Source organism: Xylocopa sonorina, chromosome 11, assembly GCF_050948175.1.
Source record: "Xylocopa sonorina isolate GNS202 chromosome 11, iyXylSono1_principal, whole genome shotgun sequence".
Classification (NCBI taxonomy): Eukaryota; Metazoa; Arthropoda; class Insecta; order Hymenoptera; family Apidae; genus Xylocopa; species Xylocopa sonorina.
In genome coordinates, this window is record NC_135203.1 from 6,760,462 (window position 1) to 6,776,398 (window position 15,937).

General features: G+C 43.7%; 1 protein-coding gene across 7 annotated transcripts in view; it reads right to left on the reverse strand.

Moving 5' to 3' along the window:
• LOC143428708 (inositol 1,4,5-trisphosphate receptor-like) overlaps positions 1–15,937 on the reverse strand; it is a 34,836-nt gene that overhangs the window by 8,661 nt on the left and 10,238 nt on the right. For 3 of the 7 annotated variants that reach the window (XM_076903750.1, XM_076903749.1, XM_076903747.1), the window contains exons 3-24: positions 9,565–9,635; positions 9,282–9,394; positions 9,069–9,155; positions 7,486–7,980; positions 7,218–7,356; positions 6,793–7,004; positions 6,273–6,599; positions 6,051–6,197; positions 5,667–5,968; positions 5,479–5,593; positions 5,217–5,392; positions 4,993–5,148; positions 4,760–4,910; positions 4,513–4,660; positions 3,318–3,657; positions 3,078–3,243; positions 2,780–2,999; positions 2,137–2,675; positions 1,936–2,051; positions 1,728–1,863; positions 1,389–1,646; positions 177–254 (exon numbers count right to left, since the gene is read on the reverse strand). In XM_076903750.1, the coding sequence (XP_076759865.1) occupies positions 177–254; positions 1,389–1,646; positions 1,728–1,863; positions 1,936–2,051; positions 2,137–2,675; positions 2,780–2,999; positions 3,078–3,243; positions 3,318–3,657; positions 4,513–4,660; positions 4,760–4,910; positions 4,993–5,148; positions 5,217–5,392; positions 5,479–5,593; positions 5,667–5,968; positions 6,051–6,197; positions 6,273–6,599; positions 6,793–7,004; positions 7,218–7,356; positions 7,486–7,980; positions 9,069–9,155; positions 9,282–9,394; positions 9,565–9,635 (4,492 nt within the window). Of the gene's footprint in view, positions 1–176; positions 255–1,388; positions 1,647–1,727; positions 1,864–1,935; positions 2,052–2,136; positions 2,676–2,779; positions 3,000–3,077; positions 3,244–3,317; positions 3,658–4,512; positions 4,661–4,759; positions 4,911–4,992; positions 5,149–5,216; positions 5,393–5,466; positions 5,594–5,666; positions 5,969–6,050; positions 6,198–6,272; positions 6,600–6,792; positions 7,005–7,217; positions 7,357–7,485; positions 7,981–9,068; positions 9,156–9,281; positions 9,395–9,564; positions 9,636–15,937 lie in introns of all 7 variants that reach the window. The other 4 variants (XM_076903746.1, XM_076903745.1, XM_076903751.1 and 1 more) reach the window with 4 other exon arrangements.

The following is a 15,937-nucleotide window of genomic DNA, read 5'->3' on the forward strand; positions in this document are numbered from 1 at the left end:
AAAACTCTTTACGTGATCAGATATGTGCAGGAAAAGAAGTGAAACGAAAGATTGCTAACGGTTATTAATTTGATCTTCGTATTTTAAATCTAATGCCTGGTTAATATAATGCTATCAGTGTATTTACAATTGCTCGTGATCGACTTCGAGTAGCTTTTTGGGATTTTAGTACTCACATAGCCAGCGAGATTAGTATCAGTAATCCGGTCACCCTCCTTGATGCTCCAATAAAGTCTAGCCTCTTGGAGATGTTTCTATTAGTAAATCAACCCACCACCATATAGACCCAGCACCCATAGACCCAGTAAACCAATGTTGGTGAGTCAAAGAAGGCCCGGGTGTCGCATGCCAAAAACACAGAACATGCCTCTGATGCAGTCACCAGTTACCAAGCACACATCAAGAGAATATATCATCACCGATTCGACGAACGATTTACGATAGAGCGTTACTCTGGCCTACCGCAAAGGGCAACTAAAGTGTCGCAATGTAAATGAAAGGTATATATGCGTCGTGATACGAGGAAATCAAATCGTAACGAGTTGCTGTTCAAATAAATGCCCCCGTGAGTATGTGACATGGTACTTGGCTTCTAAATAAACCTAAATTAATGTGTCTCTCATGCAAAGCAAGAAATCGTCAGATAAACCAAACGGCAGAGTAATTGCACAGGTGTTACACGTGATTACTTTACGTTAGCTATGTTATTTACGTTTATTGTTCGGCCGCTTATTTCATTGTATTTAGATACGCGTGAATATACGTCGATGATTGAATTGCTCTAAAAGTACTTGCTGCACGATACCGCCATACTTAATATCTACTATTGTACAAGTACAACTCCCAAGATCAAGTTATTACGTTAGCTCTAATTTAGTAATCTCGTATCGCTTCGAAAAGTTTACCTCCGTTATGATGCACTTCAGTTGAGTAATGAAACATAATAAACATTTAATTTTTATAGTTTCTTCCTTCTCAAAGATTCGAATGCTTTAAAATACTGATTGTACAATACGAAAAGAAATAAATACTACTGTGAGTATATATAAAAAGTGATAGAGAAATGAGAAACATCGTAAAAAGAAAAAAAACAAATATGTGCTCCTATTAAAATCACACAGACACATTTAATCAAACGTGATAATTCTCTTCTTTCAGTTAATTACTTCTACTGGTAAGTCAATGTGCTAAAAATGTTAGGTGCCATATCCATCAAATAAATCGCTCGATGTTAGTTCGAAAATTCGTGTGACAAGTTTCATAAGAACAGAATGAACTGAACGGTAAACCAATTATAGATCGTAAACCCATTGGGATTGTATTTATGGACACGATCGACCGCAACTATTTCGTTTTAAAAGTTATTTAAATAGACGAACACACAATACCTGCACTGTGGTACTTTGATCTGAAAACGGACTGCTAAAGAACGTCGTAATGATATTCATTAGGCAACCTGTCACATAACTCTCTAGCGCTATATCAGCGTGTTCACGATCGTGCGTGGCCGTCGCTATTATTCCCATGTCTACGATGAAAGACTTTTCGAACAACGACCACATATGATTCGACGTATAGATTTCTTTCATTTCGACTTCCGTGTCAATGTAACAGTGGTTCAGGAAGTTAATATACGCTTCTTTCACCTACGAAAATATATTTAAATAAGCACACCTCCATCTTTGAACTCTAATCTCCGTCTTTTATCCATTAGGAGTGGTACTCACTTCCGGTATACAATCTGGATGCGACACCATCGCGACGATATCGTCGAGTGGTAACAGACTGTGACATTTAATTTCCGTGTTAACATTCTTGCCCATCGTGCAACAAGCTAACAATTTCACCAATTCTACGTGGTATCTGGAACGTGTATATTAATATAGAATCAATAATCAGAATTCACGCCGCCATTTTATTTGTTCGAATACGTACTTGAGCGGACTACTCTCGTCCATTCGATGCCGTTCGCATCGCATCATTTCCACAAAGTGATTGAAGGAGGCACGATCGTTATAGAAAACTAGAACATCCTCGCCAGCTTGTACCAACTAACGAGAACGATTAATTAATCGTACGTTCGAAAATCGTAATTAATTTCTTCGCTTCTAAGCGCGATTAAGATATATATCTTACCTCTTGCATCACCATTTCCTGGCATTTTCTGATAAACTGATTCTCAGCTTTTACTATCGTTTGCAGAAACTTCAAATATTGCACATGCTTCCCGTGAGTTTCTATGCAATGCACAAAATGCTGTATCACCTTAGCGCTCACCTCGTTGCACAACGTCGAATTGTCTTGGAAAATGCTACATACTGTTTGCGCCTCGCGTATGCCAGGATTCAAGAACAAATCCAGCTGCTTGTGCAACAGAACCTGGTTCTGTTGGTTCCCTAAGCAGAAGTTCTGCAGGAAATCGTGCGCTAATCGCATTAATTCGTTCATTCGGATATCTTCTTTCGCGTCGAACGGAACCTGCAGCAAGTCTAACACGACAGTGTGCACCCCTACGTTTCGTAAAAGCCTTTGCTCGTGTTTGCGCGGTTTTATTTGACCGCCGATGGTTTGGATGCACAATTTGTTCATTCGAATCAAGATCTGCTGTATCTTTTTGTATTCTTCCGCCTGGTCCGCGGGCAATGGCGGGCCAATATCTAAATCGATCGCTGATCCTACAATCAGAAAACGTCATTTTTTTTTTTAAACGAATGCTTTTTAATTTGCATTTCCTTCTTTTTACTTAACGCATGCGTGTATTTATGATCGTTGTCGACACCTTTCTTATCCGATGTGGACAGCTGCGGTGGCGCTTTACGAGGGGTAGCTCCATCATCTTCCTCCTCTTTATTCTTCTTCTTCTTACCGCTGTGTTCTTCCGACGCTTTAGATTTATAGACCCACAGTTCAGATTTCTCAACTGACTGTCGCAGAACGTCCAGATCTGATTTGATTTGCTTGTAAGACTCGACATCGCTGTCAGATACTAAGAGTTGTACCTGTTCGCAAGATTCGATGAGTTTCTTCTATCTCCTCCCTTCCAGTGTTATAATGATATTAAAAATAATCTGACGTACTTGTTTGAATGCTTGCAAAACCTCCTGCCTCTGACTAAAGTGTCTGAAAAGCAAGTGTAACGCTCCGGAAACCAACGGAGGGTAATCGTGCATCGCCAAGTGAAGTAGAACGCGCAGAAAGGTTTTGCCACCTTGCCCGTCTAAATCCAACGCCACGCATTCCTCGCTGAACAGAGTAATTCATCCAACCATCAATTCGTTCGACGAAGAGATTCGAATTCGACTAGAATGATAAATTACCTGCTGCCGAATATACCCTCCGCTTGTGTACCGATCAATTCTAAGTCGATCGTCTTCTGGCCAAGACTGAGATCACCGGAAGCTCTTTCTGTTTCGTCGAACTCTTGTTTGAATATGCTCAATAAACAGGAAATCCTGTAGTCTAGCCGAACGTCAAGTATGAATTGCAGAATTTCAATAATCTTCAGCTTGGTGTCCATCACCAGAGGGTACTCTTTCTTCAACAGCGGTTTCGGTCTGGGCGATGAACTTCCGGCTAATACTTGTCCGGCTGGGCCCAAGGTCAAGCTGGTCATTATCGCACCCATGTCTCCGATGCATCGCAATACCCCGCCTTCCGCTATTAAATATTACGAACAGCTTTAGATCTGTTTTCAGTTTATCAAGCAAAGTGGAGCAGCGCGTAGCGATTCGATTCAGTAGAACGATTGCAATTTTTAAGAATCTAATCGCCATGTTATACAGCATAATTCAAAATTTGTATTCGATTTTTAAATTGTTTTAATAATATATATATATTTTTTTTCAAGAAGAAGTAACTTCTACCGATGCTGCAGAAATTAAGTAAAAGATATAATTATTAATGTTATCTGAGATATTTGTATTAAATAAGACATAACTATTTCGTTACAAATGCGAAATTCAAGCATTGTTAAAAGGAAAACATCGAAGGAAGGTGCTGGCTGAAGCAACTGCAAGTGGAACGAAAATTGTAGGATATCACGTGTAAATGATGGATTAAATAAAATAATGCGTTAGCTAAAAACACCATTAACTTGTAGTTGAACATTACCTGTCTCACTAGAGTCCACGGAATCAGCTTATGGAGGTTTTCAATATCGATTAGTTAATTGTACTCAAGCTTATACCAATTTATGTCCATGTTTAACATGTGTATTTGCTTAATTATATTGTATACTATCAAATTAATTAGATTATTAATTCGTGATGTGGTACTGGGATGTTAAATTAGAAATTAAACTGAATTCGATCATTTTATGTTACATATATTTACATTGTGTACGTGTGTATATGTGGAAGGAAGGGATACAACGATAGGTGAATAATGGTGAAATAACAAACACAAAAGGATTGCAGTAACAGGAATATAATAATGCTGTACAAGGAATGTTATTTAAGCGATATGTTAATTGTGCGTTTCGAGTGAATTGAAAAATATTTGCGGTCCACTCACAATCAATTTCACCAGTTGGAATTTTCCCATCTGCCGCATCGTTTTCCGAGATGCAGTCCAATATGCTGAGCAACGTTTTCGTTAATCTTAAAAGATCACTGAAACTATAGAATCCGAAATAAATTAAGTCGCGTGCCAATTTTACGACCTGAAAATAAATACCAAAATATCATTAAGCGATCGCGATTATTTTCCTTTTCGTTTTCGCAAATAAAATTCATCGAACGTCCCCAATATCGGCACTCACCTCGAACGTAAGCTTATTCTGTTCTTCATCAGCGAAAGACCACATTTTTGCTACAACATTACACAAATAATCCTCCACGAACATTATAGTAGCGCTAAATTTAGCGCGCACGACTTCTTTATTTTGATCCCGCATCCTGTTCGCATCGTAACTAAAACAGCAGACAATACGTTTCATAAATGTTCCTCGAACCGCCTGGTGCTTTATATAATAACCGTGCCCGTTTCACGTACTCGTTTATGCTCATTTTCGAGGGGATTTCGGACCAGAGCCGGGCATATTTCACCGGTGTAACTTGCTCCTGCGGATCTCTGTCCACGTGGAGATGCAACATCAGCCGGCAGAACGACGCGCGTAACTCGTACGGCACTGTTTCATCCTCCATACACCTGAATCGAATTAATCGCAGTATTAACGTAAATTGACTTTATCGCCACGACATTACTCTTTCGCTTACTTAAGTATGAGACCAATATCCAAATGCGGTGACAAATTATTTAGCGCTAAATACTGTCTGTTTAAACACATATTACTGAAAAGGTTTAATTGGTGCCTATAATAGTCCAATATCGCGGCGTCTTGAACGTTGCCCATCTTTGCTCCTCTCGATAATTCGTTCAACGACATCGACTTCTGCGTACGTAAATAAAATTTGTAGAAAATTGTAGGCTAAGGAAGCTTCGAACAGCCCAAGCAAACGAACTTACGGTAATACTAACCGCCCCGTTGTTCCACACTAGAAAAACTTCGTACTCCTCCATTAAGGTGATCCGCGGTTCGTCGTTCTCCTGTTTCTCGTCTAATTCCTCAACCTCAACCTGAGTTTTCATCATTCTAAACAGAATCATAATGTACCAGAGAACAGAGAACAGCATTGCTATTACTTAACGAAGCGTATCTATTTTACCTAGTCTCCAGAAGTATATCTTTATTTTTCTCGCTCAACACGCTCTTACAAATCAACTCTTGCGTCACGGCGATCGCTTTTCTATTCGAGATACACAAGTCCGACAAGTAGTCCAAAAATCTCGACTCCCAGTTGTGCATGTTCTTCCTGACGAGTCCAACGAACGTCTCGATTTCCGCTGCCGTTATATGCTTCTCTAATAATTTTCTGTTATTGTGCAATAACGCAGTGATCGTGTCCTCCGCCAAAATGTCGTATCCGATTTGTTTTTGCATGAACGCGAAGTGTTTCGCGATGTACTCCTGCGTTACGAGGTGAAATTAATGAGCGAACTCGATTCTAATAATTCGAAACGCAATCGAATCGCGTCTCAATATGAGGTACCTGATTCTTCCTGTAGTCCTGTTGGGATAGTCTGAGTATTCTATAGCACAAACGGAACATATATTTGTAGGGAGCGTGTCGTGGATCGTTCAATTCCTCTATTCTAAGAAATGGTCCCTCGCCTTCCTCAGACTCCAAGAACGGAGCCTACGAATAAAATTCGTGAACAATCCACGCGTACAAGGATTCGTGACGCGAAAGTACCCGGCAGTTCCATCGTACCTGAAGTATCTTAAACAATTGTCCAAGTATGTATTGCTCGCGTAACAACTTTTGTCGGTCCCTGACAGCATTGGTGACGATTAAATCTAACGCTTCCGATTTGTTCTGCTCGTTCTCCAGTCCGGCTATAAAGTACACTATGTCCTGCAGCAAACTGGTCACCGCCCGCCTCTCGTTGTGCGAGATCGTGCCCTTCTCCAGTTTGCTACTGATCGAAGCTAACACCTTGCAGGCGTCGTTCGCGAAATCGAGATCTCGCACCTCGACGGGCGACACGGACCTCAACGCGAACGCCTCTTTGTCTTCCTTGTTAATGGCACAGCCCACCTTGTAACAGGATTTCGATTTAAGGATACGAACGTTCGACAAATAATTGGTAACGTTGAATGCAACATGGAGAGTGCGAGAGACTTTTTCAAGACTCGTAGAAACGAAACTGTGTTGAATAAAAATTGCCTCCGTTCTCCAGATGGAAATTATAAATCTGTAAACCCTTTATTTTAATGCCATTTGACGATACCTTTGACATAACAGGCTTTTCGTCATCCTTATCGATTGGTACACTGGTCGAATGAACCCAGGTATTCGTACATATATGATGTAGCCTGACAAAGGATGACTGCGGGACCAAACTGTCGCCCCTCGTCAAGGTAGTTGGGTCCAGCTCGAACAAGGAACTTATCTCGTTACTATGCGGTACCGACACTAATCTGTACACTGGTCCTGGCGGATCTATAAACCACGATCATCCATTTCACATGTACGCCCCTGACACGCGAAACGTACACGTTACGAACAGTTGTCGCCCATACATGCAAGAGACTTCTCTACCGTGCATGCATACCGCAACGTTCATAGATACACCATAATTTTGTATAGTAAAATGTGCATACTATCCCTGAAGACACACGTCGATGCTACTTTACACATAGATATCTATCTTACCACGCTTGCCTTTTGTGGTCTCACGTGGTTCGTCGGTGTCTATTTCAGCGGCTAAATATTGACCAGTCGCCAAGTGTTTGAATCGAAAGAGAGAGTTCCAGTGGCCCGCCCCGCCTCTGCAAGGATCGTGTTGCACAACCTGTAAGATCAATCATTATCGATTACCATCGTCGATTCTACATTTTGTATACAAGACTGACAGCGATCCGATCGTATGAAAAGCAGAACTCCAGAAACGTAATACATCATCGAACGTTCGTCCCCCTACCTCGACCTCCCATAGAGCCTTGCTGCTGGTGGCAGCAGTGGCGCTAGTCCTACCAGTGGTCCTAAGGAACACGTGTTGCTTCTTCTTGTACTCGTCCATCGTCAGGAACTTCTCTTGCTCCGCGTGGAACAATCGAACGACGTCCCCGCCCTTCAGGATCTCCTCCTGGTTCTCCTTGTGCTCCATGAACAGCGTCACCTTCCAGGACGTGGCTGAATTCACGACGTTCACCTCCTTGCAGCCGGGATTGTCGCTCAGCTCGTAATTAGCGGCCACGTGGAGGCCTTGTCTTCCAGCGTTCACCGGCTCCAGAATCACTTTGTCGCCGACCACCACGCTGTCTCCATCGCTGCGAAGCTTGTAGAACGGCATTATGTAGAGCCAGGAACCCTCGTTCCCGTTCGCGTCCAGGTACACCCTCATCGCGTTCTTCTCGAGCAGCGCCGGAAGCCGCTTGTTCACCGTCAGGAATTTGTTGGATTTCAGATGCAACAGCTAGAACGTGGAATTTAGCTGAACTTAGGAAATCTCAAGTGACATTAGCATTCAGAATTGACACCAATTGTAACCACGCGCGAATTGGATGCTGAAACAATCTTATTAGAATATTCTTTTATTATCCGCGAGTGCGACGGCAAACTGAAACAAGATATTTAGTTGCAGAGTTATGAGATCATACCGGTGTACTCTGCTATTATCCAGGGAGGTGTGCTAACAGAATTCAAGGACAAAGATCTTTTTTGTTCGATCGAGAGATCAAAGGAAAAGCTTCTCGTAAGTAATAAGAGTCACGGCAAAAATCACTTTCCGGTACATCGATCTCCAAGACAGCCATAATTCACGGGCAAAGCGGTAGGCCATAAAGTATGCCTGTTACTCGAAAAAGGCAAGAGCCAGCGCTGGTTTATTGAATCACGTTAAGTAGACATCTAATGGCGTTCGTAGACGACGCTTTCCGCTGCTAATACGTTCGACCATCGCTTCGCAGCGCAACCATGGCTCCCGTAGTTGTTTCCGGTAAAAGCATCGAGCGAATTCGATTGATAATTCGATCGTACGCTTGAAACAGCATCCAATTAGGAGACGTTGCCTGTCTCGTAGGACGCGAAATTTCGCGTAGAGGAACGTAAGGGCACCCAGAGATGCCTCGCGCGATAGCCGAACGCGACGCAGATACGAGGAGAGGAAGTTGATTCTGTTAATTGGCGACTGGTTATCGTTCGGTGCCGGTTTTGCGATAAATCCTGAACAAGCGGCCAAGAAAACGCGGGCTACGCTGGTTTAAATAAAGAAACTTGGAAACGACTGATCCGCGAGGTGGAATTGGGATCGTTATTGCGTCGTTTCAGCTCGAAACGTATCGGTTGACGTTTTCATTATTACGGAATTGGAAAAGCTGGTCTCCTGGTATAAAAGGGAGCGTCCTTGAGTTCTAAAGCAAAGCTGACCTTTTGAAGCGTGCCGCGCAAGGTAAATTGATTTGCTTCGCATAACGGGGACAATGTAAAAATATATAGAGGAATATTAGAAAAACAAAACGGTGCCACGCACTCCGTCTCGCTTTACCACCGTCGTTTTCTCACCTGAACAACGTTGCCGTAAGACACCACGCTGCCCAACAGTTTCTTGTTCTCCGTCTCGTTTTGTTTCTTCTCGATCTCGGCGGCATGCTGAAAATTCATCGTGTCGACGAGGATTAATCGAGATCCACTTAACAACACCGGTATTAGCGAATTTTTCATTTCGCTGTGAGCTGAATTAATTGTAGCGTAAAGGTTTCGTTAGAAGCAACTCACGTGCAGCCTTTTTAAAAGCACGGCGTCGGTGCCGCCCGCGCTTTGTTTCGCGGCCTTCCAAAATTGCTTTTGGGCCGAGTAACGGTTCATGGGACATATTTTGAACAGGCAATCTAGAAATGATATTTGAAACAAAAAGAAAAACCGAAAAATCCCGTTAAATGCAATAAACGAGAGGAGTACGCACGCGAACGTGATACGGGAATCGGAACAATTGTATCGAGAGACAATTAAACAACGATTAACGTACAATTGCGACGACAATGGGACGCCGATAGCTTACCTCTGAACTTCTTCGGTGGATTCGATAAATCTCCAGCCTCCGGACACACCACGCACCTGTCGTCCACCAATCTAGAAAGCAATTAAAATTACGTACAGGAAATTATACATACAAGCCCTTCCATTAGCATATATATAACCTAACACGGTTCTCCACTGTTTTTGCTCGAAAAACTTCGGTAATTAATAATATATTTCGTAGAAAAATCTCATTTTATTTAGTATCTCGTTAGTACGTCGTTTTAATTGACATTATTACTTTCGAAATTTCAGTACAAACAGGAAGAGCTGCGATAAAAAAAGGAAATTCCAATAATAGAGAGTCGAGTCTCCCAGCTACCCCCGTTCGTCCCCCTCCTTTCGTACTTTGAATCATCTACAAAGCGGCTGAAATTTCATTTCCCCATTAACGTCGTTAATAAACCAGGCAAAGTCCGATATCGAGCATCCGCTAGCGTCGCAAAGTGTTTCAAATTTCGCGAAAAATCTGAAGCGCGACGAGGTTCCAGCGCTGGGTATTTCTCTTCGCAAAAGAAGAGCACGAGGTCGACGAAACGGAAGACAGTCGTCGAATAAGCGCGGTCCAGGCGGAACGAAAGCAACGTGCAGATCGATATTGGGGCAGGCCATGTCTCTCCCGGGAGCTTTAAAGCCAACGCAGCGTCGAGAGGAGCTTTCATCTTTCGAAATATCCGCTCGCGCCGTTGCTTTTCGCTCCTCCTGCACTTTCGGACGAGCACGCGTACGTTGGCTCCTCCAACGGGAGAGACGACGCGCCTTTCCTCCCCGCGCGATGCTCCAAGTCTGGCGAACCACGCTCCCCGTGCCACCCTCCGCGAAGGGTCGAGGAACTTCTCGAGTACGAGCAACGATGCACAGGGATTACTTATTCGGAAGCAGCCGGAACTTGCGCTCTTGACAGGCTGACGATACACGACGCTGAAGAAAAGAACAGTTCATTTGATATTCTAATTACTTGAGCCGCATTAAAGCAGCGGGAGTCTCTGCGAAAGAATCCGTCGATGATTTCCCTCGAGGCACTCACGGAGTTTAGTGCTCGATGAAACGCGCGATTTAAATCGCGCACGGAGAATCCAGAGAAGGGAAGATCCTGTGTTTCTATTTATTTTTCTTAAACGCGTAGAGTATGTTTTTTAAAAACTGCTCGTCGGAGTATGGTCAGAGAGTGGCTCTAAATTTTTGCCACTTTTTTTCGGGATCGCCCTGGATTCTTAAATACACCGGGAGAGCTCTTCGCTGAGTTTCCTCCTGGGCGATCTCTCGCCCCATTCGTCTACTAATTTGCGAGCTTACTCGGAGAGAAAATACTAGTAGCTTTCAGAGAATTTACGGAGCACTTCCATTTGTATCCAACGTCAGAATGCATTTATGTCGACGCGACAAAAACGAGGAAGGCTTCCACGTTGGAAAATCTGGGAACGTGTACAGATATTTTGTACAGCCACTGTCGTTCCTGTGATAGAAGTTTCACGTTTATACGTGTGTTACGTCGGCGAAAAACGCCGATACGCGAGTATAGACACGAACGAAGCGGCTGGATACGGAAGCGGGTATTATTTAGGGACGACAAAAGCGCGTTTAGAAACCGGACAGAAACGTAGCAAACATATTGATCGCGGAATGTTGCATCGACGACGGCCCACGGAAAGGGTGGAACGCGGCGTGAAAGATTAACGAGCGACGCGAAACGTCACGGAGAATCGAAGGAACGATTGTGGGTGGAAAGTAATTAAAGGCGGGGAAAGAAAGTTGTTAGAGGACGCTCGATCGCACCCTTGCGCCGGGTCCGGCTACCCGTAAGTACCCACATCGCTTGTTGTCGGTCACTAATAGAATACCGAGTTCGCTAACGAGATTGCGTTTAGGCTTCTCTCATCCGCGAACGTGAGCTCTTTTAACTGCCTCGAAGGCTGATGCGTTCCGTAAAATGCACCCGTTGAAGTCGGTTTCGTGGCGAGGAAAATATCGCTCGATGAAATTCATTCGCCCCCTGACGCATCATCCCTTGCGAATCTCGTTTAGAATTTATTCTGTTTTAGAAACAATTTAATTTATTAGAATAAACGAAATTAATCTGCTTATTAACTGTTATCATGAGACAGGTTAACACGTGGAATTGGTCCAGAGATATGTGAACTCGCACCAGATTTAATAAACTTGTATAAAATTACCACTTAAATAGAAGAGTCTTTCTTTTACCCCAAATCCCAATAGAACTGAACAAATTAATTATCGATCAATTTTCTATGTCGTTTCTGAAATATTCTGAAGTTGCAATCTTGTAGATTTTTCATCCCTTATTCTCCTAGAGAGTCCTTTCTTATAGAAGTCCTCCTTTAACGATAAATATCCTCGTAGTCATAAATCAACGAGTCCGGAAGTCGCAGGAAGTTACCAGTCCATCCACTTCCCGTGATAAATGAATAAAGTGTAGAAAATAAGAAACCCTTTTAGCTATAAATCACTGTTGGTTGCACAGTGCACCTCGAGGGTAGTAATTAACGCTCTCTGACTGTTCTCGCGAGTTTACGAATATTTTCAACTCGATCGAACGAGCATCCGTAATTGCTTATTGCGAGAACGAGTAGAGCAGAGAACACACCATCGCGATGTGCCCGTAATCGAAACGAAACCTCGACACTGCCACCCACGCTGCTAATGGACGAGTGAACGTTAATATCCAAATCCCTCGTTCTTCTTCATAAATCTCCGCAGCAACGAAATCGCGACGTACTTAAAATGCATCTCGACCAGAAAACAGCTGCCGCCATCCGTACCCACGCGAACCCATAGTTTACATCCGATATGAGCTTTCAAAAGCCGATATACGATAATCGATCAACGTTTCACCGTTTAACGATATTTATAAATCACCCATAAATCTTCCTAGCATGAAATTTAAAACGTTCTCGAAATGCATAATAAATATACGGATCAGTAAATAAATTCCAGCTAAAACCGGCGACGAATCTCCACGCTTCGCTCGCGACCTCGCTGTTTAGCAAGCGAATTATGAAGCATCGGAATTTCCGCCTCTGGCATATCTTCTAGAGATTATTCAGAAATTATCCTGATGCAGGATTCCACCCACGGTGGAAATCGTTGTTCGATTAAAAGGCGTGATTGCCACCAGGATGAATCAGCCAGGTCGACGAACACGAAAGACGCGTGCACTGCGCGCGAATTTCCACGGTGAACTTTCGGATACGTAATAAACGATGGCGCGGAAACGATGAAACGACCAGTGCGATGGGCACGAAAGCCGATACCATGTCCTCTGCAACGTGACGTCGCGTCCAACGTTGCATGTCCACAGCTGTGATTAAATTAGGACCGTTATTGCAGCTCGAGGTTGCTGCTCTGTCAAAGCATCAGAAATGAAATGGAAAATATTGCAACTGGCGAATGCACGTTCCCACGACGAATGACGATGATAGAGGGCTGATGGCGTTTGAAGCTTCTGAAAATTCATCGTTTCTGACGTGGATGGATCAGTGTCAAGGGCAAGACGCGTGGCGAAACGACGCTCGTGTACAGAAACCGCGAGTTAATGAATTTCCAGAATACCTGCGGGAATTCACGGCACGGTTATTGGGCTGCGTTCCGTGCATTTCCTGCTGATCAATAAATCACCGTCCCACGCCCTCGATAATTTTATTAATAACTTCGTCAATGATCGTTCGAATTACCGACGTCCGCGCGAGCTTGCAGCGTGTTTAAAAAAGGAAAAAGGAAAAAATAGAGGGAGACGAAGGGAGAGCCGGTGGCGACGTTCCTCGCAGGGGATGAATTTTTCGAAACATCGATCGACAGAGGAGAGATTAACGCTTCTCTATCGGCGGCAATCTAATCTGGCTAATTAAGCATTGACGCAAATGATCGTGCAACGATCGCGCACGCACGCAACACACTCAAACGGATCTCGGGGAAAACAACAATGAATCGACGGTCGTCATAGTTGCTGACAAGCGAACATAGATATTGCTTTAAGCCGATAAGAATCTCGAGAATAAAAGAAACTTATCGCCAGAAGTGTAATTCTTTCCTCTAAACACAAAACGTAAGGAACGGTTTAACTCTTTGGTGAACGGTGGTTTTCCACTGCGGGAACACGCGTGCATGCTCGCACCACATCCGCGTAACGAATCGCGATTCTCGTAACTACTTTACGCAACGGAAAAAAAAGTTTAAACGAGAAATTACACCGTAAACACGTTTCCTGGGGATTCTACGGTGAACCATAATGGACGGCTGGTGGGTCGATAAAGAAGATCTCTTGCGGAAATCATCGTACGAGGGTAATTACATGCAGCTCCCTTGTGCACTGAAGGGGTTGATGTAATTTGTATGCGTCAACTTTCGTCGAGGAACCGTATCGGGGACAGAGAGATTGTTTCGAACATTAATTACACCCCTTTCGTACGCAACGCCGAGCTAATGCATCGCGCACACTGTTATGGAGAACGACAAGTGCCCGCGCAATCAGGATGTTGCCGGAGAACAGGAATTAGCAGACACACTCCATTCAGGGGACCGGAGATTTAGTATGACGAGCTGCGACCCGCGTACAAATTATGTCTTCTCGTTATCCACGTATGCTATTTAGGCAGCAGACGTCCAACGGCGATACAATACGAGCGCACCGCGAGGGGTGCAAGGTGTCTTTAGAAATTCGATCTCTTTCAACAACCGAGCTGAACTCGAGGACTCGATTATCGCGTGCCTCGTGGATTCGCGTCAAGGAAACAATACGAGCGCCGTGTGTAATACCATTGTGCATGATTCTCGGCTCCCGTCGAGATTTATGAGCGCGCTTAAAAACTGTAATTAGCGGTTCCAGAGGGCGGCGGTTGTAACTTTCGGATACTCTCCTTCTTAAAACCACGTCTTGCGGAATAATTGAATTTTCTTCATAAGGAAACTTCAATTACACGTATAAATATATACTTAAAATTTTGCCAAGTTTTAGAGTTCTAATAAAAGGGATGTTACTCGTGTACAATGTTCAGATACCTTCCAAGAAGACTGGTAATTAATTGCAAAGCTCAGAACTCGATTAAGAAGTGTCGTGATCGTTTATAGAGGAAGTGCATAATTAGCTAGCTCTCTGTAGAACACTTGGAAGTGTGTACAGTTACAAAATTTCTTATGGAAGAAGAAATTCGATGGTAGAAACGATCGACGAGCGAAACGTCGAAAGAACGATGCGAAAACCGCGTGCGATCGTCGTTAAGCCGCGCGCATACTTGCTCTCTGTCGTTGCTACTTAAACGGGAGGCGTTTTATCGCTGTTCGATGCCACAAAGAGAGATAATAACTGCGTACACGGGCCTGTTCGCCGTTCCCCGTGCCCGGATAACCAGATTCGCGGGACTCGATCGCCGGGATCTTATTTAAGTGGCCATTCATGCCGGTGAATGCCGCTGGAGTGGGCGAAGTGTGCCTGACCTATTTCTCGAGTGGTCGAGAAAACTAAATGGGACTTGACGATTAACCGCTCTCGGAATCGAGCGTGTCAAAATCATTTCTATTCAAATTTACCACCGCGATCGATAGTTTTCGTACGCTCTCCCGATTTTCTGAAGCGTTTTTGTACGCATTCCTTTCGACTTTCCGTGAAAAGATGATTAATTCGAAAGGAGCGGAGATAAGAATTATTTTTATCAAACCAGTGGCGGTAGCTTTAATTCTAATCTCTATTCATACGATTCTGTGAACTCTCCTATTGTAACGCTGGAAATTCAAAGAAATCGAGGAACGTACGACTGTCTCTCTACGAAGCTCCCACAATTCATCTAAAAATACAGGGCTTTCGACCTAGAAATCGTTACACGATATCGCAAAATAGCCGAGGATACCATGTGCGAAATTTCACCGCTTTCCCTCGGCCGGGAAACGTAGCCAATAAAGATTTCATCTCACACAACTTTCCTGTACCATTGATTTCCTTGAATCTACAGAGGAATAACATTCTCGACCGTTCGAGAGGAGGCATTTTTCTGAGGACCACATTTCAGGAGCGATAATTCTTTCGTTGCTGCTCGTCGATACAAAATTTAAGTGAAAATGGTACTCTCGCGAGAACTCTTCTACCAAACTTGAATCGTCAGTGATCAGTAAAAGAGCAGTCGCGAGGATACGATCAAAGTTTAGTTCCAAAGCGCGCGCGATGCGTTCTGTATTGCTCTGTCCCGAACGGGTTAAGGAAAGCCGATTTCTGTTTACCAGGCGGACTATTTCACTCCCAGCCGCATTCACCGATAATGGCTCGAAGATGCACATTAACGTCAATAGGCGGTGATACCCTTTGAAAAGTCTACGCGGCCGGGTGGAGGACAGGCTGGGTCGATCAC